At 40.2% G+C, this 27,531-nt stretch overlaps 1 protein-coding gene across 8 annotated transcripts in view; it reads left to right on the top strand.

Moving 5' to 3' along the window:
- Positions 1–27,531, top strand: part of snx6 (sorting nexin 6) — a 47,790-nt gene that overhangs the window by 12,686 nt on the left and 7,573 nt on the right. For all 8 annotated transcript variants that reach the window (XM_078233746.1, XM_078233744.1, XM_078233743.1 and 5 more), the window contains exons 5-11: positions 5,796–5,917; positions 6,016–6,139; positions 8,103–8,198; positions 10,621–10,726; positions 11,204–11,279; positions 18,023–18,062; positions 19,914–20,000. In XM_078233746.1, coding sequence (XP_078089872.1) covers positions 5,796–5,917; positions 6,016–6,139; positions 8,103–8,198; positions 10,621–10,726; positions 11,204–11,279; positions 18,023–18,062; positions 19,914–20,000 — 651 coding nt within the window. The remainder of the gene's footprint in view (positions 1–5,795; positions 5,918–6,015; positions 6,140–8,102; positions 8,199–10,620; positions 10,727–11,203; positions 11,280–18,022; positions 18,063–19,913; positions 20,001–27,531) is intronic.

Below are 27,531 nucleotides of genomic sequence, written 5' to 3'. Positions count from 1 at the left end.
GCTTGGGCAAAGGAAATAAAGTGAAATGAATAAATCTTAGATTACAGGAGTGTCTTAAAGTGGGAAGCCAATGTGACAAGACAATTCATGTCATGATGCAAATTATAAAATGCTTTTAATACATTTTTTCCTATGACATTATCTACAAAATGTTGCTTCCTGTAATATTTTTAATGAAAAATATATAAACATTTAGGATTCTTATGTAAATAGTTAAATGCTGTGTAATGGGAAAATCATTCAGTGAGCTCATTGAATCATTTTTTTTAAAAAATCCGTAAAGTCCATCATCCTCTGACAAAAGTTTCCATCCTAAATGAGCATTTTTTCAGTGACATGGTTCCTAATAGCAGATTTTATTTTGTGTTAATATATTCATTTTTATTTGAATGTTCAGCCTCTACCAAGAGATTGACTTTGGCAATATGTTTGGCCAAAGCTGTGCATCGAGTTAAATTTGGTTTTACACCCTGAACATGTTATTTCTAATTTCTTGAGTTATGTCAGTATTGTTCAGTCAGTGCTACTGATGGAATATTTTTCTTTATCTTGGGGACTTTCTGTCCATATTTTCCCAACAAGTTTGAAATAATAGGTTAAATGTCAGTGCTGAAAATGGACACTTGTCAAAGCTTTGTGGGGTGTGACATTTCTTGTCATTTGTTTGTTTAGCTGCTCGAGTTTATATTTCAAAAAAGGTACATTTCGAAACCAGCCGTCTTTTAAAACAGAAAAGATTAGCTAGTTGTATAGACCTGTGACCTTATTTTTGACATCTGGGAATTGGGGAAGGTGGGGGAGAGGAGGTAACATACAAAGCTGTTCTTTATCTCATTTCAATTTGACTTCTGTCTTTTTTTATAAAAATGCATTGTGGAGCAAACCTAGTGTCTGAGAAAAATGTAGGCTAGGAGGAGGAAAATTTGTTGAAACAACAGGTAATTTCACTTGATATCAACCTGTAATTTTAAATATAGTTCTAATTTTAAATGTCAAATAAAGACTCGGCACGTAGAATATGGTAGCATTCAAATTTTACATTTTTTTCTCTCCTTTGTCTGAAAGTACAACTCTTGAATAACAGGTTATGAAATTGTCTGCCAGTTGTTCCCTTTGGTCTAAGTTAGACATTGCCAAGTTAGTACTACCATCTGCTTTTACAAATTTCTAAAACCTGCAAAACACTAAGAACAAAGAACAGTACAGCACAGGAAACAGGCCCTTCGGCCCTCCAAGCCTGCGCCGCTCCTTGGTCCAACTAGACCAATCGTTTGTATCCCTCCATTCCCAGGCTGCTCATGTGACTATCCAGGTAAGTCTTAAACGATGTCAGCGTGCCTGCCTCCACCACCCTACTTGGCAGCGCATTCCAGGCCCCCAATACCCTCTGTGTAAAAAAACGTCCCTCTGATGTCTGAGTTATACTTCGCCCCTCTCAGCTTGAGCCCGTGACCCCTCGTGTTCGTCACCTCCGACCTGGGAAAAAGCTTCCCACTGTTCACCCTATCTATACCCTTCATAATCTTGTATACCTCTATTAGATCTCCTCTCATTCTCCGTCTTTCCAAGGAGAACAACCCCAGTCTACCCAATCTCTCCTCATAGCTAAGACCCTCCATACCAGGCAACATCCTGGTAAATTGGGCTGTAGTTGGGCTACAGCTGGGTATTGTGTGCAGTTCTGGTCACTGCATTATTGGGGAGATGTGACAGCACAAAAGAGGGTGCATCAAAACTAGGAATAGGCCATTCAGTATGATCATGGCTGATCCTCTATCTCTATGTCATATTCCTGCTTTTGTCCTATATCCCTTGATGCCAAAATCTTGAGTGCATTCAGTGACTTGGCCTCCACAGCCTTCTGTGGTAGACAATTCTACAGTGTCACCAACTTTTAAGTGAAGAAATTTTCCTTCATTTCGGGTATAAAAGGTTTACCCCATATCCTGAGACTATGCCCCCAGATTCTACACTCCACCACCCAGGGAAAACGCCTTCCCTGCATCTAGTCTGTCCAGCCCTGTTAGAATTTTATATGTTTCAGTCAGGTCTCCTCTTGTCCTTCTAAACTGTAGTGAATACAGGCCCGGTTGAACCAATCTCTCCTCATAGGACAGTCCCACTGACTCTGGTATTAGCTTAGTGAACCTCCACTGCATCCTCTCTATGGCAAGAATATCCTATTTTAGCTAGGGAGACCAAAACTGCACACACCACTCTAGCTGTGGTCTCACCAAGACACTATACAACTGCTGTAAGACATCCCTACTTCTGAATTCAAATTCCCTTGTAATGAAGGCCAATATTCCATTTGCCTTCCCAATTGCTTGCTGCACCCGCCTCTCCACTTTCATTAACTCGAGTGCAAGGACACCCAGATCCCTTAGTACATCCACACTTGCCAGCAAATCACTATTCAAATAATACTCTGCTTTTCTGTTTTTTCAGAGGTGTGTAATTTCACATTCGGCCACATTGCACTGCACCTGCCACTTGTTTGCCCACCCACTCAACTTGTCTCAATCTCCTTGCATCCTCCTCACAACTCAATTCCGTTCAGTTTCGTGTCATCAGCAAACTTGGAAATGTTATATTTGGTTCCCTCATCCAGAGTGGCACGGTGGCACAGTTGTTAGCACTGCTGCCTCACAATGCCAGAGATCCGCATTTGATTCCCGACTTTGGTCACTGTGCAGACTCTGCACATTCTCCCTGTGTCTGTGTGGATTTCCTCCAGGTGCTCCAGTTTCCTCCCACATTCTGAAAGACATGCTGGTTAGGTACATTGGCCATGCTAAGTTCTCCCTCAGTGTACTCAAACAGGTGCTGGAGTATGGCAACTAGGGGGTTTTCAAACTAACTTCATTGCTATGTTAATGTAAGCCTAGTTGTGACATTAATAAATTTTTAACAGGTCAGTTGTATATCGTGACCAGCTATGGCCCAAGCATTGATCCCAATGGTACCCCCTAGACACTGACTGCCACTTCGAAAAATACCCATTTATTTCCACTTGCTGTTTCCTGTTTGTCAGCCAATTCTCAATCCATGCCAATGTGCTTTAATTTTATCCACTAACCTCTTATGAGAGACCTTATCAAAAGCCTTCTAATAGTCCAAATACACCACATCCACTGGTTCTCCCTTATCTATTCTACTCGTTAAATCCTTAAACTCCAATGGATTTGTTAAGCATGATTTGCTTTTCATAAACCCATGCTGGCTTTCTCCAATCCCATGAATGCTTTCCAAATGTTATCACATCTTTTTATAATAGGCACCTTCCACACTGCTGCTGTCCGGTTACCTGGTTTGTAATTCTCACTTTGTTCTCTCCCTTTTTAAATAGTGGACTTGCATTTACCACCCTCCAATCAGTAGGAACTGCTCCACTAAATTGTCCAATATTTGCAGGGCAAATACTCTGGGGTGTAGATTATCAGGCCCTGGTGATTTGTCAGCATTTTACCCCATTAATTTCCCTGCACCATTTTCTTCCTAATATAGAGGAGATTTATGAATATCTTGCCTGGAAAATTTTAATTACAAGAAAAGATTAGATAGGCTAAGTTTTTAAGTTTACTTATTAGTGTCGCAAGTAGGCTTACAGTAACACTGCAATGAAGTTACTGTGAAAATCCCTTAGTCGCCACACTCTGGCGCTCATTCGGGTACACTGCAGGAGAATTTAGCATGGCCAATGCACCTCACCAGCATGTCTTTCAGATTGGGAGGAAACCCACGCAGACAAGGGGAGAACATGCAGACTCTGCACAGTGACCTAAGCCAGGAATCACCGGGTCCCTGGTGCTGTGAGGCAGCAGTGATAACCATTGCCACCGTGCTGCTAGGATCTCATTGAATCCCTACAGTGCAGAAGGAGCCATTGGCCCATTTCGTCTGCACCAACTCTCTGACAGAGCATTTTACCCAGGCCCACCACCCTGTCATATCCCCGTTACCCCACGTATTTACCTCGCTAATCCTCTTGACCTACACATCTTGCCACACTAATGGGCAATTTAGCATGGGCAATCCACCTAACCTGCACATCTTTGGACTGAGGAAACCGGAGCACTTGGAGGAAGTCCACGCAGGCATGGGGAGACTGTGCAAACTCCACACAGACAGTCACCCAAGATTGGAATCGAACCCAGGAGGCAGCAGTGCTAACCACTGTGCTACCCCTCTTTGGAACAGAGGAGGCTGAGGGGAGACGTAACTGAGGTGTATAAAATTTGAGGAGTCCAGATGGAGTGGATAAGACTGTCATATTCCCCTTGGTGAGGGGCCTTTAACGAGGGAATATATATTTGGGGTAAGAGGTTTAGAGGTGATTTCACCCAGAGGGCAGTGGGGATTTGGAACTCGGTGCATTATAGGGTTGTCGCGGCAGAAATCCCCATGACATGTGCACATGAAATACCATACAAGACTATAATCCAGGAGCTGAAAAGGGGGATTTGGTAGGATGGCACTTATTAGTTAGCTTGGACATGATGGGCTGAATATTTCCATGCTGCATATTTCTATGACTCTGATGCAAAGTGGAGCAAAATTCTAAAATATTTTCTATCTTCAAAATCTGCTGGTATTTGTGCCTGCTTTAGATGTGGGCTTACAACTCCTGAGAGTGCTCAAGCATCCATTTTAGTAGATTGAATGGAGGGCAGTGGGGGAAAGAGGGGGAGTACAGTGGTGACATTCGAGTGGGTTCAGTTTGTGTAATAGTACAGCATGTTAAAATTTGGATTAGATAAAGCTAAGTAAACATGCGGAGAAGTGAAAGTAATCTATAACTCCAATGAAGGCATTATAAACCCCAGCCTAATTTAGGTAAATGGGAACCATGTGCACTGATTTGTGGAAGTCTGAATTTCTTGGCAATATACTTGGATTAAATGTTGATTCATTACTACTTTCTGGGAAGTAGTATGAAGAAATTGTATGGTCAAATGCCAATTGCATTGGAAATGTTTTCTGGTATCTACAACAGAAAACCACAGTATTATGATATGTCATGTCTTTGACATCCTTAGGGTCACAGATTAGGTTTCTGTTTTCTTTTAGTTTATGTACCCAAGAGTTTACAACTTAGCCACTAGCTTTCTTCTGTTCAACTTCAAGTCTGTGACCATTTTTAAGAGCTACATTTCTAGTGCAGTCATAAATTTTGTGAAGTATGATATGACTACGTCATGTTTGAGCCTTATTTAACTTTTCATGATTACTCTTATCGCTGAAAACATTAAGGGTTCAAAATGTATTTAGTTTGCTGTATCTGGTTCAGAAATGTACAAAAATGTTAATGAGGAAAGGCAATTTTTTCCTTTTGACTTAACACTGATACTTCAGTTCACCTTGTCTAGTATTGAACTGCCTTATCACCTCTGATTCTAGCATTCACCTGATGGATCACTCCAAACATTAATTGTCTTTTGTGAAGTTTTCTTTTATCTTGAGCACAACACTTGTGCTATGCCGTATAACAATGGCAAACTGAATTTATAAATATTCCCATAGCAAGGTCTAATATATAAATTTGCTGTTGCAGCAAATAAAATATATAAGGGTAGGATTTCTGTTTTTGGATGCATTTGGAAAATGAGAAAATTGTATTGGTTAAGCTACATAAAGTTCACATTTCTTCCAAAGTGTAATTGCATAATCACAAATGCAAAGCTTATCATGAAGTCTGAGTAATCAAACATTGTTTTATTTCCCTGGTGTAGTTTAATTAAAGCTTTAAGTTTCTAGTTCTCCAACTAAAACTGAAGTACGTATCATCTCAACAGATCCCACCAGCACCTCCAAAGCCTGACTTTGATGCTTCAAGAGATAAACTGCAGAAATTAGGGGAAGGAGAAGGATCAATGACCAAGGAAGAGTTCACAAAGATGAAGCAGGAACTTGAAGCGTGAGCACACTATATACCATGCAGTTTAACAAAGCCAGTACACTGTCTTGTAATACTATTTAAAATACTATTGTCTTTAAACTATTTTCTTGTTACAGCGAGTACTTGGCTATATTCAAGAAAACCGTTGCCATGCATGAAGTTTTTTTGTGTCGTGTAGCTGCACATCCAGTTCTTCGAAATGACTTAAACTTTCATATCTTCTTGGAATATAATCAAGATGTCAGTTGAGTTTACTTTCTGAAGTCTGTAATATTTACATTGAAATTAGTTTAACTTTCAACTTGTGGTAAACTAGCAGTTGATTGTAAAATGTCTAATTTTCCAATGGCCCTTATTTTGACAAGTGGTGTGCTGGTTTGCTTTCCTTAATTTCTCCATTTCAAATATTTGTTTTGCTTGCATGAAACTTGAATGTATGTTGTTCAGTAATGGCAACAAATTAGAAGTTACTCACATCAAAGTTCAAAAAATTATGGCTTTTAAAAAGTTTTAAGGCGACACAATGGTGTGATGGTGTTGTCAATGGACTAATGATCCAGAGACCAAGGTAAATATTTGGGGACCTGGGTTCAAATCCCATGGCAAATGTTGAAATTTAAATTCCATATAAAAATCTAATAACCATGAAACCATTGTTAGCTGTGGTTAAAAACTCATCTGATGTACTAATGTCCTTTAGGGAAGGAAATTTGTCGTCCTTGCCTGGTCTAGTCTACATGTGACTCCAGATTCACAGTGATATGGTTGACTTTTAATGGCCCAGCAAGCCACTTGGTTCAGGGCAATTAGGGATGAGCGACAAATGCTTGCCAATCAGCAATGCCGACATCCTATGAATGAATTAAAAATAAGTTTTAACATTTCTGCATTACATTAACACAAACTACGAGATATCTTCACTAATTGCAAAGCAAAGGCTTTGGGTACTTTTTGGGCAAATAGTTTTGGTGTTGTAACTTGATGTGGACCTTTTCACCTTTTTTAAACTTTCAGCAACCTCTAGTTTTCTGAAAGTGATCTTCAAGGTGTAAGAGTATAACCATTTCAAAGGACTTGACACCTCTGAGTAAACTCAGATTGGATACCTTTCTCCTTGATTGACCTAGCTTCATTTAAAGATTTGTGGTAAAATAACCTTTTTCAAAAGTTGACTACATTTTTCATGTAGAACCTGATGTATAATCGAACTTGTAACTAGACTGAGTGACTTATAAATACTCATATAGTCTAAGTAAAATAAATATTCACAGTAATTTCATTGCACTATGTATGTAAGCCTACTTGTGACTAATAAATAAACTTTAAATACTGAATTATAATTGGTGGTAGTGCTACAATTGAATAATAAACATCAATTAGCATCAGAACATTTTAAAAACTTCATTCATGGGACCTGGATGTCACTGGCCAGCATTTATTGCTCATTCCTACTGTCCAGATGTCAATCATATTGTCTGGAGTAGAATGTAATCAGGGTAATATCAGAAGGAAAAATTCCCTGGACTGCTTTTCTGCACATCCTTGCAGCAGGCCACAAATTGAATCAATAGCAATTGGGAAGATTAAGGGTCTCCATGTTTACTTCCTCACCTTTTTATGGACTTAACATACCTGAAGATATAAAACACACAGTACTGTTAGTGATGTGGCCAATACCTGTCCCACAGCAGAGGGAATTGGGAATTCATCATGAGGAAACCCTCTTTCCTCTCCCTGCTGTGGCATTGTATGCTGGCCATTTACTGTATTCTGCCAATGTGATTTTTTTAAAAATACGTATTTGGGTAAATTTTCACTTGTTTTTGAATACTGTTATGGTCCAACAGGCGTGATGCCTACAGAGAGAATGGGTGATCAGCTTTTAATTTCAACTCCATTATGGTAAATAAATGGTAAATGATGCAAAACGTTAATAGGATAGTAGCATGTTATTTATATCTCATTTTGTGCTCCTGTTAAATGTGTTGTTTGGATTGCTTCCATTATTTTCTTCATTTCAAGTATATGGTAGATGCCGGGGATAAGGAACTAAGGAGAGCAAAACTTGAACCTCTGCCCTGCCTTATGAGGAAAATAACATTGCAGATGTTTGTTTAAAACTAGAATGTTAATTGAATTATTTATATGGAAGAGTGCTTCTGCAAGTACTGCACTAGCTAAGATGTTTATTTTGTTTCATAAGCTGAGTATTCGTGGAAAAAATAAAAAGGAAAAACTAGAAGATTTCTTTAAGAATATGGTAAAGACAGCTGATGAAGTACTTGTTGCAGGTGTTAAGGTGCGTTAATGTTATTGCATTTTGAAGACTAAGAACATCTGTATTTAAAGTTTAATCTGTATTATTGTCACTAGTGAGAACAGTGGGGAGAAGAATTGTGGGGGTGGGGCGAAGTTGAGAGCGGCGGGGGTGGAAAACCAGGATCAAGGGTTTTTCAAAAATCATTTTGCAAGCTCTGAAGCCATTGGGCTTCAGAACTTGCCCTTCAGGAGGTGCTCCAAAGCACAGCAAGAAAGCAAAACTTGTACATTTGTTGTGGTGCCAGTGAGCTGACACCTGGGCTGTCCTGCAAGAGTCTTCATGCACAGTTGTCATTGCTGCCTCAGAGTGGGAGGAGCCCATGATTCCATTGTCTGGTCACAACCTGTGATTGGGAACCCCTGATCTGCATCAATCCATTCCTAGGATTTGCCTATCCTTGACGTATCAACGTAAGGGTCAAACAGAGATCTGGGTCCCAGCCTGTCCACCCTCTTTTCCCTGCCCTCCCCCAATCCCTACCCCATAAAAACAAAGCAGTTAAAATGGAATTTGTATTTATTTCAGATTGTGTGCTGATTGATGATTTTTGCACATGTTATTGAGGGAAGTTCATAGAAAACAGAACAGGATAGCAATAAGACCAGAACTGAAAGAGAAAGCAATTATGAATTAAAATAATATTACACAGAAAAGGGCAGGGAATTTTCTTAAAGAAAGAACAATGATTATAGGGAGAGGAAGTAAATTGGAAGAAAACAATCGCCTTGATTTACTGAGGGTCACCTACCTGCAACTCTGAGAAAGTTAAGAGCCAAATCCATATAAATCCATTTGCACTGTCACCTTTTGTGTTAAATATTATATCTCGGCGTTAGAGTTAAGGCAAACTTTATGCCTCTTTTAAACTGCAGTCTAGTTACTTGGAAAATGGGTTTAAATCTCATCTATTTTTCAAGAACTTTTTGTTTATTTGCAGCATTTTCACAATACTGTTGTGGATTTTCAAAAATTTTTCCTACTTAAGATGGGCACAGCTGAAGAAAATTCAGTTTTAAATTGTTATTAAAAACCTCAGCTTTGGTTAATTACTCCATTCTCTTGGCACACATCAAGGATGCTGACAAAATAATCCAAAAACAGCTTGCTGGAGGTTGTTAACCTAAATGAACTATTTTATTGGCTGCATTGCTGATACTTTACAGATGGAGTTATTGTTGTTTTGGGGAGTTTAATCTAAATCTAGATTATTACCAGTTATTATAGTTTCATGTGAATTTTTTATTTTGTGTTTCGCCTGTGTGTGTAATTGAATTGATCATCTATATAATAACCATGTTTTTTATGCTGCAATGGCGGTTGGTTTTGCCACAAGATTGCTTTAGGTCTGTTGTCTCTCTTTTAGTGGAAATATTGCTTCAGGCCTTTTGAAGATTTTTATCTGAGATAGCTGCTGCATATAAAGAAGATATACTACAGTAGACTAGGAAAAAAGCAGGAGAGAGAATTTAGCTACATCAAGGTTTGGCTTAAAGGTCAAAATTATAAATTCAGAAATGTGGAAGTAGAGAATACTTAAACATCGTCAGATTATGAAATTGTCAAATTCACAACCAGTTAATTAAACTACATTTTTGTATTTAGTGTTGTAGTTACATTAGTCTAATGTTTATTTAACAGTTTCTAAGTTTATTGCTAGATCTTGAACTGCAACTCAAAAATATTTTCACCTCTATCTCAGCCCCTCCACATTTTGAAATTCTAGAACATGACTTTATTACCACGTTCTGTCTTTACTGATTTATATTGTTTCCCAGAATATTCGGTTTAAAATCGTTGTTTAGAAATCCCTGCAGGCAATCTCTGGCATTTCATTTGATTGTATTTCTTTATCCATGTGCTCCATTCCTCTGAGTCCAGCCTCTTGTAGATCCATGCACTCTGCTATTGGTTCAAGAGCATCAGGCTGTCTTGTCTCTTGAAGTAAAATTCTCTAACTTGCAATTCCCTTTTCCAACTTCTCAAAACTCACCCCTTTGACCAAACTTTTAATCATGCTTCCAATCACTTTTCCTTTTTGGTCTTGCAGCCGTTTTGTTGTGAAGCATTTTGGGATCTTTCTTTCAGGGTGCCATATAAATACAAGTTATATACCAATCTATTGAAGTATTAATGAGAAATGTGAAATCTGTAATACCTATTTTTACAAACTGTATTAGACTAATTATCTAGATGCTGCTGTATGAATGAAACTTTTTAGGGTACATCTCCTGTCAAGAAATTGCAATATGGCCTCCATTGGTTAGCTGACGAAGATCAGTGACTATTGAGATTTAGACCTGAGAGCACAAGTACTTATCTATTGGGTTACTGTTTAAGGAAGCCGTGTGTTTTAATTCTGCATTAAGTTGTTGATTTTAAAATGGTTGTAAAATATTTTTAGGATGTTGATGATTTCTTTGAACACGAGAAAACCTTCCTTCTGGAATATAATAACAGAATAAAGGATGCAGCAGTCAAGGCAGACAAATTGACAAAATCGCACAAGAGTAAGTAGCAGTTTTTGTGAGGCATTGAAATGTGAAGCAATGCCATTGAGATAGAGGATATTGGTAGGTTGAACAAAATATTCATTGTTCTTATTGCAACCTTTTATGGTTTTGCAAAACTGGTAGCTAAATCAGTAAAAATATGTAAACATCAACTACCACAAAATTCTTGTCATTTGGCTAGTTACAGAAAATAATTACCATTCCAATTTTACATAGTCATTTTATTCATTGTGAAGTAGCATTGAGGTAGAGATCAGTACCTGGATGGAGGAAGGATTTTACTTTAAAACAAAAAGGGATGTGAAAGATTGGCAAAGGAACTAAAACTTGGCTGAGTGTCATGCAGTAACTTTGGGATGGAAGGGGAATGACAATGCATAATATATAATGCATGTTGAACAGGCAATAAAAAAACAATTTTTGTTACATTTATGAGAAATATCTTCTAATACACAGCATACTTTTCCTTCTCAGATGTGGCAGATGACAATAGTAGAATTAGTTCAACATTGCACACTTTAGGAACACAAGACTCAACAGCTCTATGCAAGTAAGATTTATAAAGTACTTTTTTCTAGGTATTATCATTTGAATTATGATTGAGGTTTCTGACTTCTTGGTCCTAGTGAAACATTGAGTTACAAGTCTAGAATGGGTTTTCTATGATTCCCACATTGTGCTCATGCAGTTCACTTTATTTGAGGCAATATTTGGGTTGCTATAATTAGCTTTGGTTTCACTGACTAGATAGGAAAATGTCAGCAAGGATGCTTTTGCTTGTTATATTGACTCGTCTTGGAAAGACCCACATGTGACAAGCCGAATCTGGTTTGGCTGTGATGCCCTCCAGTGAAATGGCCAACTGATACTCAATGAAAGATGAAGGAAGATCACGTGAGTAAGGTGACCAAATGCTGCCAGTGTCTGGCGATGGGATTCTGCAGAGAGTAGGTATCGATGGAGGCTACAGGGATGGAAATTAAGAACATTATTTTACAACTGGAAAATGTGGGGGGAATAAAATTCAGTCAACAATGTGATGATTGTGTCTCAACTAGTTTTATAGACCAGTTTTCCTGTATGTCAATAGTGCCTTTATTATTCAAACCAGCAGCTCCCTGCCCCATAATTATTCTGAAATATGCTTTTACTATAAGACTTGCATGATATTGAAGATTAACAGTTATGCAATGTAGACATATTGCCTTAGACGTATTTTCATGTTATGCTGCAGAAAAAAGGAAATGTATATACTGTACAAAATAACCCTGGAAGAGAAAAACAACTGCAGCCAATTTAGGGAAAAAACTCTGGTGTGTTCCTTGGTAACTCTAAGGCAATCAAGCAAAACTTGATTAGCTTAGCGTTCCTGGCTTAGGTCACTGTCTGTGTGGAGTTTGCATGTTCTCCCCGTGTCTGCATGGGTTTCCTCTGGGTGCTCTGGTTTCCTCCCACAGTCTGAAAGACATGCTGGTTAATTGCATTGGCCACGCTAAATTCTCCCTCAGTGTACCCGAACAGGCACTGGAATGTGGCGGCTAGGAGCTTTTCACAACTTCTTTGCAGTGTTAATGTAAGCTCACTTGTGACACTAATAAACTTTTTTAAAAATTCAGGAGCCTGTGGTTCTCTATGAATTATCTCAATCACAACAAAGTTGCAACATAATTGGAAGTGTACTCTTCTCTCCTGACCATGTTGGGTTCTCCTTTACAGAACAATAGTGACTCAATTCTTGATGTGTTCCAGCTGTTTGTACCAGAGGCTGATGACTGTTGTTTACTGTTACTCTGCCTTTTGTTTTTATAGACAAAACCTCCAGTCCTACCTTCCCTAACCATTTCAACTTTTAAAAAAAAGCCTGTATCCAGTTCCTTCATTTTAAAAGCTTCCATTATTGCCATGTTATTCCAAAGTAAATAATCTAATTCTTCTAGTTGAGGACTTGTAATGGTTTTTATTTTACCTGTATTGTCTGCACTAATTTTCTTAATTTCTATAACATTAGATACAAGTAAGAATGGGATAACTTGTAAGGATACATGCAGTATTTTCCTTAACATTAAATCAACTAAAATTTGTCTCCACACAACTAATTTGGAAAGTTAATTTGTAAACAAAGTCTTAAGTATTTCATGCTACTGTTGTAAGTAGTCCTCTTGTGACACCAGAACTGTACACCATATAGCCCATAGCTATAGCTAAATCTAAAGTGGCAACTTCATTATTTTCCAGGCATTGGTTCATCCATTTGCACTTCTAGCATTGTGGATGGGTCAATTAATGTTCTCAGAACAAAAGGAATGTGTTTTTGTTCAGTTGATGGCTGAATCTGGTAGAACTTAGTGATATGCATGGAAGCTTGGAACCATGGGCAATGGGTGAGCTCCTAAACGAATATTTCTCGTCAGTATTTACCATGGAGAAAAGCATGCAAGCTAGGGAACTCAGAAGTAAATAGTGATATTAAAAAGTGAGCACTTTACAGAAGGGGAGGTGCTGGAGGTCTTAAAATGTATAAAGGTAGATAAATCCCTGGGACCTGATCAAATGTATCCCAGGACGTTGTGGGAAGCTAGGGAATAAATTGCAGGACTCTTAGTTGAGATAGTTGTATCATCAACAGCCATGGGTGAGTTGCCAGAAGACTGGAGGGAGGCAAAAGTGCTGTTATTTAAGAAAGATGGCAGGGAACTACAGCCCAGTGAGCCTAGTGTCAGCGGTGGGTAAGTTGTTGGAGGGGATTCTGAGAGATAGGATCTACATGCGTTTGCATTGGCAAGGACTGATTAGGGATAGTCAGCAAGGCTTTGAGTGGGAAATTGTGTCTTACAAATGTGATAGTTTTTTGAAGGGGTGACCAAGAAAATAGATGAGGGCAGTGCGGTAGACATTGTCTACATGGACTATAGCAAAGGTTTTGATACTTCATAGTAGACTGGTCAGTAAGGTTAGATCATGTGGGATCTGGGGAGAACTATCAGTTGGATACAAAATTGGCTTGCTGGTAGGAGACAGAGGGTGGCAGTAGAGGGTGGTTTTTCAGACTAGGTCTGTGACCTGTGGTGTGCCGCAGGGATTGGTGCTGGGTCCACTATTTGTCATTTATATAAATGATTTGTATGAGAATATAGAAGACATAGTTAGTAAGTTTTCGGATGACACTAAAAATTGGTTGTTTAGTGGACAGTAAAAGTTATCTAAGACTAAAATGGAATCTTGATCAACTGGGCCAGTGGGCTAAGGAGTGCAGATGGAGTTTAATTCAGATAAATTTGAGGTGTTGCATTTTGGTAAGACAAACCAGGGTAGGACTTACACAGCTAATTGTAGGGCCCTGGGTGGTGGTGTCGAACAGAGAGGCCTAGGAGTGCAGGTACATAGTTCCTTGTAAGTGGTGTCACGGGTAGACGGGGTTATGAAGAAAGCGTTTGGCACACTTGCCTTCATTGGTTAGAGCATAGAGTACAGGAGTTGGGATGTTATGGTACAACTGTACAAGACATTGGTACGGCCACATTTGCAGTACTACATAAAATTCTGGTCGTCCTGCCATAGGAAGGATGTTACTAAACTGGAAAGGATGCATCTAGAGCTATATGCATGAAACTTGGAAGTGCCCAGCCTATCCAGCCTCACCTTATTTACAAGGGTGTTACCGGGACTGGAAGATTTGAATTATAAGGAGAGGCTGGATAGGCTGGGACATTCTTGCCTGGAGCATCGGAGGATGAGGGATGACCTGGTTGGCATGGCCGAGTTTTGCCGAAGGTCCTGTTTCTATGCTGTACATATTTATGACTTTATAACTTGTTTAAAGAAAGAGCTCACGGGCTCATTCTTGTGTGCACGTGCACACAGTCAAAATAAACGATCTTTTGATTAGTTCAAAACTGGGTTTACATCTAGAGCTATATGCATGAAACTTGGAAGGATTTATAGCCCATCGTGTCTCTGGCTGTGAAGGCTATCTGCCTTCTACCTTCCAGCTTTTGGTCCATGTTCTGTAGATTACATCTAGAGTGCATATCAAAGTGACTTAGTATCCTTCATGTAATTGGTTCCAACCCCCCACTAACTTCTAGAAAAAGAGAATTGCTTCTCGACTGCCATCTAACCTTTAAATTACTTTTAACCTGTGCCCCCTGATTATTGATCGCTCTGATGGAAATACCACCTTTCTATCCACATTATTTGGGCAGCTCAATGTTATCCATGTCAGTTAAATCGCGCAGTCTGCTTTGTTTCAAGGAAAAGAACTCCAATCTACCCAATGTTTCCTTGTACCTAAATTTCTTCATTGTTGGCAACATCCTCCTAAATCATCTTGTATCCTCTCGTGATCACATCCTTCCTGAAATATGTTGACCATGCAGTGCTCCAACCGTGGTCTTTTAAAGATGTGAAGATTGTTAGTGATCATTTTTTGTAAATTAAAGTTTGCTGGGTTGAGGTTAAGTCTCATCTCCAGGAATGCTTTTCCACCCACCCCGAAGAGGCGAATGTATAGGGCAGCACATTCAATAGTACACTGGCTGGTAATATCCTGGTGCCTGGGTCATGCTATCATTTAAGTAGATTGTGGTCAGTATGAGGTGCGCTCTGCACCATAGGGTGAATAACTTGTACTGCTGAATCATGCAAAATCTGAAAATTGCAATGGAGTCTGAGATTTATTATTATCCGTTTAACTTTCTCCGCAGTCTTTGTAGAGATACTTCACTGCAGCAACAAAAGCTGAACACTGTTCTATAAACTTTAACCTACCAGATCCTTATCTCACCTAAATATGATTCTTTAAATTAAGTGGACCTGGCAGTACAGCCTAAAATGCTTTCTTTGCAGCCAGTTAATACTGATTGTGCATCTTTAACAAAATATTGACTATTACCTTTAATAGGTACTCCTGCCCTGCATTTGTGAACATTTAAGAGTCCTTCTGATGGTCAATGCCCTTTTGTAGCAAATGTTATTTAACATGGGCAAACACTTTTGCTTAACTTCACTTAATGCACCTGCAGCTTTCTCATTTGGTCTGACTTTCCATTTCCTTGGGTTCTGCAGAACAAACAATCTGTAGTAGATTAATGGTGAAAATTACGTAATTAGTCTAATACCTATCCTGTACGACTGGTATTTTGCAAAGTGAAAACTGATGCAAACAATCTATTGAATTCAGAAAATCTTATTTTCACACAAACCCTGACAAATTTTTGAAAGGATTAATTGTCCTTTATTCTCTGATTTTTAGCATAGGCTTTGCACAGTATTGCAATTGTCCTGTATTTTTTGATGTAATTTTGGCATTCTTAATCCAGCAACATTTATTGTACACTAAAGTTATCTACATTCAAATAAAAATTTGAGGAACAAAACTTTTCCTATATTATTGCATCATGTTAAACATTAACCCAACAGATTTGAATCATCCTTTTTCTTGGTAGTTTATCCTGAAGTCTTTCCACTTTACAAAACATTATCCTCATTACAAGTGTGGTGAATTTAATGTTGTTTTGCACCTTTTTTGATGCAGTGTGTATCAGTTGAAGTTGAAATGTATTTAGTGTATATTTCATGTGGAGTTTTCCATAGTTCCAGAACTCGAACTTCAGATTTTTTTAAAAATCCAGCTTTTAACCTATTATTTGTCAGGATTTCGTACAATTTGTTCCTTTGGATTAGCTTGCAGGTAGTTCCCTGACTCTACAGACTTTGCTGAAAAGCATTATAATTCATAGTAACAATTAGTAGTCTAAACATTTAACATAGAGTAGGGAGATAAAACCAATGGTGTGCCTGTGCATTTGCATATACTAGACACTGACTAAATATTTTTAATCTTTGTTTTGCAATCTACTTTTTAATCAGTTTCAGTACAAACATGCATATTCAACATTCATATTAGAGGCTCTCATAGTTTAGCTCAACTGGGTTGTAGTGGTCTCTTGAACCTGGAAATTTAATTACACTCTGTTATAACCATTATAACCTCAGTCAGTTGAACCAAGCAATTACAGGATAAAGGGCAAGATTTCCTCTGCATTATGTGTAATTAAATCATAAAGTCATAAATTATAGAGAACAAGTTTATTACATAATGCACAGAAGGAATCTTCCCCCAAGAGAGCCACTGCAAAGCCATCATTGCAGATCAATACTGTTACATGAGTCACAGGAGTGTAATGATGTAAATTATTTTGTGATTCCATTAAAGTTACAAAGCCAATGCTCGGAGTAGACCTGGCAGACCCAATACCATCTCCTTGCTTGCTCCAAAAAACAAATTCAAATTGAATCCAATTCATCGTCCAAAAGAGATATACAAGATCCAAGCTGACAAAGGCATTACACCTGATCTTGGGCTTGATCTTAGCCAAAAGACTGAGAAACGATAAGAGAAAAGATGATTATTTGTGTCTGTATTTGTTTGAAATGTAGATCAAAAGCACCAATACAGACCATCATATTTTCAATATATTCATAGCACCACAAGTAAGTAGTGAGAAAGATTAGAGAGAATTAAAATCCATGGGTTTTAGCAAGACTGGTGGAATTTTGTTTTGTGGGAAACCCAGAGAAAATTGTTAAATGTAACCAGTCAAAACATTTTTTACAAAAGATTTTAAGTTTGAGACATTCTGAATTTTTTTGTGATGGTGCGAAATGAAAGCTAAATGTTTGCATTTCAAATCTTTGATTTCCTTCTAAATAAAGAGGACGCTCAATAAATGCAGTTAATATATTTATTTGCAAATCTGGGATTAACATGCCAAAAAATAGTTTTTTTTAATTTTCGTGCTCACATTAAAATGTACAAATTTACTCATTTTGAATGTGGAGTTTTGAGTTAAACTGTCCTTCCATCCAGATGGCATAGAGAAACTGAATGTTCTTTACACTTTTACCAATCTCTATATCTTGCTTCTTAATCGGTTATAGCACAGGAAGTGTTTTTTCCTACTCTGTTGAGCATTGGTTCAAATTCAGAAGCTTCCCTACTGCACCTGTGAGATTTCTGCTTCCAACAACAGCCATGTTATGAACAGTTTTTGGGTATGAATTTATATCCAATGGATTAAGACTACAAGAGTCCTAAATTAAGAGCAGATTCACTTTCAAACCTTGACAGCGGTTTGACCTTGTGAAAAACACAATTTTCTTTAGTTTTGAATAATAACTTATAAAGTACACTTGTTGAAATGGTCAATTTAATAAATTTGCTTTTCTCCAAGTACCATATATTTTTGGAAAAAGACTTTACAATTTGGTAATCTGTTCATAATTTTGTTTCAGATTTTTCTTGAAGGTATCAGAGTTATTTGAAAAAACAAGGGTATGTCAATTTTGACTTGCATGCATCTAGTTTGACTAACTTCCCAAAGTTTGAAATTTAGTTGAACTTTCATAGATCTTTGTTCATCAGCCTATTACCACCATACTCAGCATTAGTGTAGACATACAACAACAGCTCTATACACACAGCACCTGTTAACATCAGGTGTTATATGGGTGTTAGGGTAAAATAAACACTGAACCAAGGGAGGGGATATTATGAAGGCTGACCAAAAGCTTGATCGAAGAAAATGGGTTTTTGAGGTGAATCTTGAAGGACGTATGGAGGAAGAGGGACTTGGGGAGGCAACACCAGAGTGTGAGGCCAGGGGAGCTGAAGATCAATGGTGGGATGAGGGGAAATGGGGAAATGCAACAACCAAAGTCAGAAGAACTAAGAGTTTGGGGGAGGTGGGAGTGTTGTTGGGGCAGGAAGAAGTTACAGCGTTAAGGATGAGTGAGGCTGTTAAGGGACTTACACACTTAAAATGTTCATCCTTGTGTTTAACAGTGGGAGATGTGGGTATGGGGTAATGGAAGAGAGGCTTAAAGCAGCGGGGTTTGTATGAGCTGAAGTTTATGGAGTATGAAGAAAGGGAGGCTAGCCAGAAGTGGTTGATTGGAGGTGAAAATGGCCTTGGTTGAGGGTGAACTCCCATCAGATGCGAGGAGGTTGATGAAGTTACAGGAGTGAAAGCGGAGAACAATATGGGATCAGACCCTCGACCCTTGGTCAAATGGGGTGCTGAGTTTGCAAAATATCCCTGGGTCAGCCTGACAAAATGGCTGGAGAAACAGATGAATTGATGGCAAGAGGATAGAGTTTGATTGGGTCAAAGGTGATGGCTCTGATCTTCCAGTGTATAATTGGAAAAGAATTAAAGCTAGTCTACAATTAGTTGTCAGTTTGATAGCACAGACTTTGGAGTTAGGAAAGATGGGGGAAGAGGTAACTATTAATGACACCTTTTTCTATGTAAAAACTAAACCCATGTCTTTGGTGATGCCAAGAAGTAGCATACAGATGAAAAAGAGGAGTCTGTGTCTAAGATCTTTAAAGATTGTGGATGTATTGCTGGAAGAAAAGGCATTGCTGGAGATGTACTGGTTATAATTGAATAAGTAAGCACATATCTCGACGAGTGAAGCTCCACTGAGTTGATACAACAGGGGACGGTTTTCGAGGAGTTGCATTCAGGAGAAATAATTCTTCATTGGATGAAAGTTTGAAAGGATCAGATTGATCAAGGGACGGTGTTTCCAGGAGGGGTTTTAACAAATTTATGGGTGATTTTTGGTGGTGGGATGTGAGGCCCAATAGAGCATAATGTACTCCAGCTAAATTTGGTGATGGGTGGCTAAACTAGTTATGCATTAGATATATTGAATTCTGAACTTTGTGTTTCTCTGAAAATATACTGGCCGGGATTCTCCGATCTTATTCACCTGCCAGCGAGAATGGAAGAATTTGGCGCTTAGCCAAAACTCCATTCACTGCAGCAGGACTGGAGAGTCCCAGCTGCAGGTGAGGTTGGAGAATTCCAGCCATACTATTTGAGACCGTAGTATTTTACTGAAGGAAGTTCCAGAATATTTCTAAATTGTTTGTAATCAAAGTCAAGGTAAGCTTTTGTGATCATCCATTTATCAGAAATGGATACAAAAGATTAGTTACAATTATTTGAGAGACAGGCATGCCCAATTTTTAACCATTCAGCTTCGTTAAACTATTCTGTACATTTTTTTGAAAAACGTAGGCTAATGATTTTGATGGTTTGGTCCAAATTTCTCCAGATCTAACAGGCAGAGGTTGCTATCATTTTGTCCTTGATTTCTTGCGTTTCATTTTCAGAAAATAGAAGCCCGAGTATCAGCAGATGAAGACCTAAAACTTTCTGATCTTTTGAGGTATTACTTGAGGGAATCGCAAGCTGGCAAGGTAAATTATTTTTTTAAACATGTTGCTGTTTTTATCTAATTTGGTTATTTTGTGATATTTTGAGGCTGTTCCCTTGTGTTTCTCAGGTTTAACCAGTGAGTGGTACAGACTCTAATCAGATTAGGAGACTAATTTGAACTGCCAGTGGGGATCGGGTAACCACCAGTTTGTTAGCTTCCTGAACACCCACGCCAGTACGAGGCCACTGATTTTAAACAGAACCTCATTAAAGTCCCATTAGTCCACTTCCTGCTTCGAATGGGTAGGAAGTGATGGCTGTGGAAAATTGCATTCTGCATTTTTCTGGCCCCACAAAGGAAAGTCAATTTATCTGGAGAGCATAATTTCATATTCACAGTCACTCCTTGACTTTGTCATCTTACATAATCTTGCCCTGCCGTAATAATAGACTATGCCATTTCTGATCGCTTCCTTGTATCACTCACCGGCCCCCCTCCTATGCCCTAACCCTACCCTCTCCTGTATCCATCCCTAAAAAACCACCATCCTCCATTCACTTGCAACTGCACTTACAACATCCTAACTATCCAACCTTTACCTCTGTTTGCCACAGCTTTCTGCAACTAATTTACTTAGTCACGCCCTCACCTCCAACCTCGAGGTCCTTATCCCAAGGAAGTTGTTACTTTCTCTCTCCTTGGCCATTCAATGCTTGAAACACTATCTGGCCCTGCTGAAGCTGTTCATTATTCCAGGATGACCCTGGATTCTTTTCTCCACTGCAAACCCACTTCAGCACAGTGGTTAGCACTGCTGACTCAGTGCTTACCTTCTAGACCCCCATGTTGGATGATATTTTTAGTAGTTCTCTTTTCAGGTGTTGTGTACCTCTTTAAAACTGGCGTCATCGCCTCTCTCAAAATGAAATAATCTTTGATCCCATAGTTCTTGCAAAGCACTGTCCCATTTCCAATCTCCCTTTCTTCTGTCCTTTAGCAGGTTATCGCCTCCCAAAACTCTTCCCATCTTCCCTGATACTCCATGTCTGAATCCCTCCAGTTAGGATTCTGTCTCTGCTTCAGTTAGCAAAGTCACAAATTACATCTTATGTGACTGTGACAAAGAAACTTTCCACCCTCATCCTCCTTGACCTGTCTGCAATCTCTGACGTGGTTCACCACACCATCCTTCCCCCAAAGAATGTCCACTGTTGCTAGCTGGGTGGAAAGGCTCACGTGATTCCATTCTTGTCTATCTTATCATGGCCAGAGAAGCACTTGCCATGGCTTCTATTCATGCCATTACCTCTGGTTTCCCCCAGTGATCAATCCTTAGTCCCCTTCAGTTTCTCATCAACAAGCTGCCCCTCAGTGACACTATCCAAAGGCGGCACAAATACACGTTTCACATGTATGCTCATGACACCCAGTTCTATCTTGCCACCACCTCCTTTTACTCCTCCACTGTTGCTAAATGTATCAGATTGCTTATATGACAGCCAGTAATGGATGAGCAGAAATATCCTCCACTTAAATATTGGGTCAGTTGAAGCCATAGTTTTTGATCCTTGCTCCAAACTCTGTTCCCTAGCCACCAACTTCATTCCTCTCCCTGGCGAAATCCATTTCCAGTCTTTGAATCACATTCAGTCCTGATTTGAGCTTCTGATCTCCTATTCATGCCATCACTAAAACTGCATATTTCCATCTCTGTAATAGTGCCCTGTCTCTCTCACTCTGCCGAAACCCTCATTCATGTCTTTGTTGTCTCTAGGTTAGAGTATTCCAATGCACTCCTAGCTGGTCTCCCACATTCTACCCTCTAAGCTTGAGCTCATCTAAAACTTGGTGTATGTTAATAGAATCCTTTCATAGATTCTTTCATAGAATCCCTACATTGTTGAAGGAGGCCATTTGGCCCGTCAAGTCAGCACCAACTCTCCGACAGAGCATCTTGCGCAGGCCCACCCCCCGCACCCCACTTTTACCATGGCCAAACCACTTAACCTGTGCATCTTTGAACCGTGTGGGGCTGGAGCACCCAGAGGAAATCCATGCAGACATGGGTAGAAAGTGCAAACTTCACAAAGATAGTCACTCAGGGCTGGAATTGAACCCGGGTCCCTGGTGCTGTGAGGCAGCAGTCCTAACCACTGTGCCATCCAGGCAGCTAAATCCTGTTCCCCTACCATCTCTCTGCTCTCTGACCTACATTAGCTCCCTGTCCAGCAACATCTTGACTTTAAAATTCTCATCTTTGAATTCATCTGGAGAGGTGTAAGGAATTCATTTCCTATACCCCTCTACCTGCTTTCCTCCTTTAAAACACTCCCCTATCAGGTCCCCTCTCAACCTTTGCTGCTCCAAGGGAAACAGCCCCAGCTTATCTGATATTTTCTCATAGCTCAGATCCTCCAGCCTGGGCATCATTCTGGTAAATCTCCTGTGCACCCTCTCCATTGCAATCACATCCTTCCTATAATGTGGATGACCTTATTCAAACATATAAGATCCTGGGGAGGAGGGGGGGGATTGACAGGATAGATGGTGAGATGTTTTCATGAGTGGGAGAGTCTCGGACAAGGGGACATAGCTACAAGATAAAGGGCCAGTCTTTTAAAACTGAGGTGCATAGAAATTTCTTCTCGCAGAGGGTGGTGAATCTCTGGAATCTGCCCTAAAAGGTATTGGGGGCTGAATTATTAAAAGTATTCCAAGTGGAGGTAGATAAATGTTTGCTAGATCGAGGAGTAGAGGGCTATGGGGAAATGGCACAGAAAAGGAATTGAGGCCAACATATAGATCAGCCATGAATGTATTGAAGGTGGGCAGGCTTGAAGGTCCTGCTTCCAGTTATGTTGTCTCCAAGGGGAAGGGTAGAGTATACAGGAAGAAACTGGTCATGTGGTGGAAGGATTGAGAACCAAAGGGCACAGATTTAAGGTATTTGGCAATAGAAGCAATGGTGACGTGAGCAAATTTGTTTCACACGGTAGTTCAGATCTGGACTGCCTGCTCAATTCTGGTGAAGGGAGAGTCAAGTGAAGCTTTCAAGAGAGAATGGGGCCATTATTTGATAAGATTTACAGGGTGTTGTGGTGTGATGGTCAGCTGCTTACAGACCTTGTTCCCCTTAAGTGACCAGATGAAGAATTAGAGTTTTAAAATCGGCCTTTATTTACGAGTTAAAGCAAGGGCTCCAGTGTAGCTAGCTGGTGGTGCAGTCCAGAGCACTGGATACACAGTTACACACAGATATGCTTCCAGATTGGATTACAAGTAATTAGCACATATCAATCAGATATACATTTGTATAGAAGTTACTTATATCCACTCAACTATTAATTGGGTTTACATCATGCATAAGATATGAATGCCATTAACCAATCACAATGTGTGCACATCTACTTAATATGCTATCTGGCCTGATTTATCACTGACACAAGTTGTCCTGTGGAGCTTGTTCAAGGAACAGCTACTACGCGTCCTCGATAAATATGTACCGGTCAGGCAGGGAGGAAGCAGTCGTATGAGGGAACTGTGGATAACTAAAGATGTTGAATCTCTTGTGAAGAGGAAGAAGGAGACTTGTGTAAAGATGAGACGTTAAGTTAGGGTGCTTGAGAGTTACAAGTTAGCCAGGAAGGACCTAAAGAAAGAGTTAAGAGGAGCCAAGAGGGGACATGAGAAGTCTTTGGCAGGTAGGATCAAGGAAAACCCTACAGCTTTCTAGAAGTATGTCGGGAGTAAAAGAATGACTAGGGTAAGATTAGGGCCAGTCAAGGACAGTAGTTGGAAGTTGTGCGTGGAGTCTGAAGAGATGGGAGAGGCACTAAATGAATATTTTTCGTCGGTATTCACACAGGAGAGGGACAGTGTTGTCGAGGGGAGTACTGAGATGCAGGCTGTTGGACCGGACGGGACTGAGGTTCATAAGGAGGTGGTGTTAGCAATTCTGGAAAGGGTAAAAATAGATAAGTCCCCGGGGCCAGATGGGATTTATCCTAGGATTCTCTGGGAGACTAGAGAGGAGATTGCAGAGCCTTTGGCTTTGATCTTTGTGTCATCATTGTCTACAGGAACCGTGCCAGAAAACTGGAGGATAGCAAATGTTGTCCCCTTGTTCAAGAAGGGGAGTAGGGACAACCCTGGTAATTATAGACCGGTGAGCCTTACTTCTGTTGTGGGCAAAGTTTTGGAAAGGATTATAAGCGATAGGATTTATAATCACCTAGAAAGGAATAATTTCATTAGGGATAGTCAGCACAGTTTTGTGATGGGTAGGTCATGCCTCTCAAACCTTATTGAGTTCTTTGAGAAGGTGACCAAAGAGGTGGATGAGGGTAAAGCGGTTGATGTGGTGTATATGGATTTCAGCAAAGCGTTTGATAAGGTTCCCCATGGTAAGCAATTGCAGAAAATACGGACACATGGGATTGTGGGTGATTTAGTGGTTTGGATCAGGAGTTGGTTAGCTGTAAGAAAACAGAGGGTGGTAGTTGATGGGAAATATTCATCCTGGAGTTCAGTTACTAGTGGTGTACCGCAAGGATCTGTTTTGGGGCCACTGCTGTTTGTCATTTTTATTAATGACCTGGATGAGGGTGTGGAAGGATGGATTAGTAAATTTGCGGCTGACACTAAAGTCGGTGGAGTTGTGGGCAGTGCAGAAGGATGTTGCAGGTTACCGAGGGACATAGATAAGCTGCAGAGCTGGGCTGAGGTGGCAAATGGAGTTTAATGCAGAAAAGTGTGAGGTGATTCACTTTGGAAGGAGTAACAGGAATACAGAGTACTGGGCTTATGGAAAGATACTTGGTAGTGTGGATGAACAGAGGGATCTGGGTGTCTATGTGCATGGATCCCTGAAAGTTGGCACCCAGGTTGATAGGGTTGTTAAGGCATACGGTGTGTTAGCTTTTATTGGTAGAGGCATTGAGTTTCGGAGCCATGAGGTCATGCTGCAGCTGTACAAACTCTGGTGCGGCCGCACTTGGAGTATTGCGTACAGTTCTGGTCGCCGCATTATAAGAAAGATGTGGAAGTGTTGGAAAGGGTGCAGAGGAGATTTACCAGGATGTTGCCTGGTATGGTGGGAAGATCGTATGGGGAAAGGCTGAGGGACTTGAGGTTGTTTTCGTTAGAGAGAAGGTTAAGAGGTGACTTAATAGAGGCATACAAAATGATCAGAGGATTAGATAGGGTGGAAGTGAGAGCCTTTTTCCTCGGATGGTGATGGCTAACATGAGGGGACATAGCTTTAAATTGAGGGGTGATAGATATAGGACAGATGGTAGAGGTAGGTTCTTTACTCAGAGTAGTAAGGGCGTGGAATGCCCTGCCTGCAGCAATAGTGGACTCGTCAACATTAAGAGCATTCAAATGGTTATTGGTTAAACATATGGATGATATTGGAATAGTGTAGATTAGAGGGGCTTTAGATTGGTTTCACTGGTCGGCGCAACATCGAGGGCCGAAGGGCCTGCATTGCGCTGTTATGTTCTATGTTAACATAACCTGTATCTGACTTGTAGATGTCGATTATCCTCCCTATGTTCAAGACCCCTAGTGTTGATTTCTCTCAGGCTAAGGATGTTCGGTAGATAAATAAACCCTATGTTCAAGCTGTAAACATTGTTGCCTCCCTTTTTGGTTGTCTGGGCAAATTGGGGAACATTGTTTTATAGTCTGTGGGGTGCTTGCGATATTTCTGCCTGAGAACTAACAGCTTGCAGTTTGTGACCTTGGGTACTTATACTCAGCTAGCAGTGTGTATGATTTTTTTCGGCTAAACAATCTTTTAATCCTTTCAGTGAGTAAAATTATTAGTATAGCTACTAGCCCCCTCCACAGGGCTACGGGTCGAAGGCTAGGGGAGACATGAGGTGAATTGCTCCTCCAGCGGGCCAGCATAGACATGACAGGCCAAATAGCCTCTTCCTGTGCTATAACCATTATTTTGCAGTGTTCTGTGGTCACATTTACCTGAAATTTCTCTTGTAAGCTGTTCCTCAGCTCAGCCACAACTTGTTTATTGCTACACGACAGAGCTGCCACCTACACCATTGCCGAGTTGTCAGCTGAAGTAACCTTACCTGCTATATCTTTAGGGTTTGGGTACCAGTGGGTGGCGTCCAGAAGATCCTTGTGGTGCTAATATACCTGGTCTGTTGTGGTTTTCATAATCCTTCACTTTCTCCTTCAAATGAAGAACATCCCAGGCAAACCCCAATATTTCCTGGGTCCACAAGTCTCTGCCTTTCTCCACACAAGTACTCTGGCTAGAGATCTCACACTCAAAGAAGTGATTTAAATGAAAAAAAAGTAGAGACTGCCTTAAATAATTTAAAAGAATTATTTTTCCTAGTGCCAATGCCTCTTATTGAGACGTTCTCCTCGGGCACTAACGAAAGGAATGGCTCAAGCTAGCAAATTCTGTCTGTCTTATGTCCTTTGCATTTGGTATGACCAACATTGTGATTGCACCCAGTGGGGATGTTTACTTCTACTGATCATCACTGAATTGCCCAAAAACCTTGTTAACCATTGTAGGCATCACTGTTAATTGTAGTTACATAGAAATATAGAAAATAGGAGCAGGAGGAGGCCATTTGGCCCTTCGAGCCAGCTCTGCCATTTATTATGATCATGGCTGATCACCCAACTCAATAGCCTAATCCTGCTTTCTCCCCATAACCTTTGATCCCATTTGCCCCAAGTGCTATATCTAGCCGCCTCTTGAATACATTCAATGTTTTGGCATCAACTACTTCCTGTGGTAATGAATTCCACAGGCTCACCACTCTTTGGGTGAAGAAATGTCTCCTCACCTCCGTCCTAAATGGTCTACCCTGAATCCTCTGACAGTGACCCCTGGCTCTGGACTCCCCCCACCACTGGGAATATCCTTCCTGCATCTACCCTGACTAGTTCTGTTAGAATTTTATAAGTCTGAGATCCCCCCTCATTCATCTGAACTCCAGCGAAAACAATCCTAACCTAGTCGAGATCTCCTCGTACATCAGTCTCACCAACCCCAGAATCAGCCTGGTAAACCTTTGCTGCACTCCTTTAAGAGCAACAACACCTTCCTCAGAAAACTAGAGACCAAAACTGCACACAATACTCTAGGTGTGGCCTCACCAAGGCCCTGTATAATTGCAACAACACATCCCTGCTCTTGTACTCAACCCCTTGAAATGAAGGCCAACATGCCATTTGCTGCCTGCTGCATTTGCATGCTTGCCTTCAGTGACTGGTGCACAAGGACACCCCCAGGTCCCGCGGCACACTCTCCTCTCCCAATTTACAGCCATTCAGGTAGTAATCTGCCGCCTTGTTTTTGCTTCCAAAGTGAATGACTTCACATTTATCCAAATCATACTGCATCTGCCATTGATTTGCCCACTCGTCCAACCTGTCCAAATCATTCTGAAGGATCTCTGCATCCGTGTCACAATTCACCCTCCCACTCAACTTGGTATCATCTGCAAACTTTGAGATGTTACATTTTGTTTTCTCATCCAAATCATTAATATAAATGTGAATAGCTGGGGTCCCAGCATTGAGCC

Source organism: Mustelus asterias, chromosome 18, assembly GCF_964213995.1.
Source record: "Mustelus asterias chromosome 18, sMusAst1.hap1.1, whole genome shotgun sequence".
NCBI lineage: Eukaryota > Metazoa > Chordata > Chondrichthyes > Carcharhiniformes > Triakidae > Mustelus > Mustelus asterias.
This window is presented reverse-complemented; position numbering and strand designations above follow the sequence as displayed.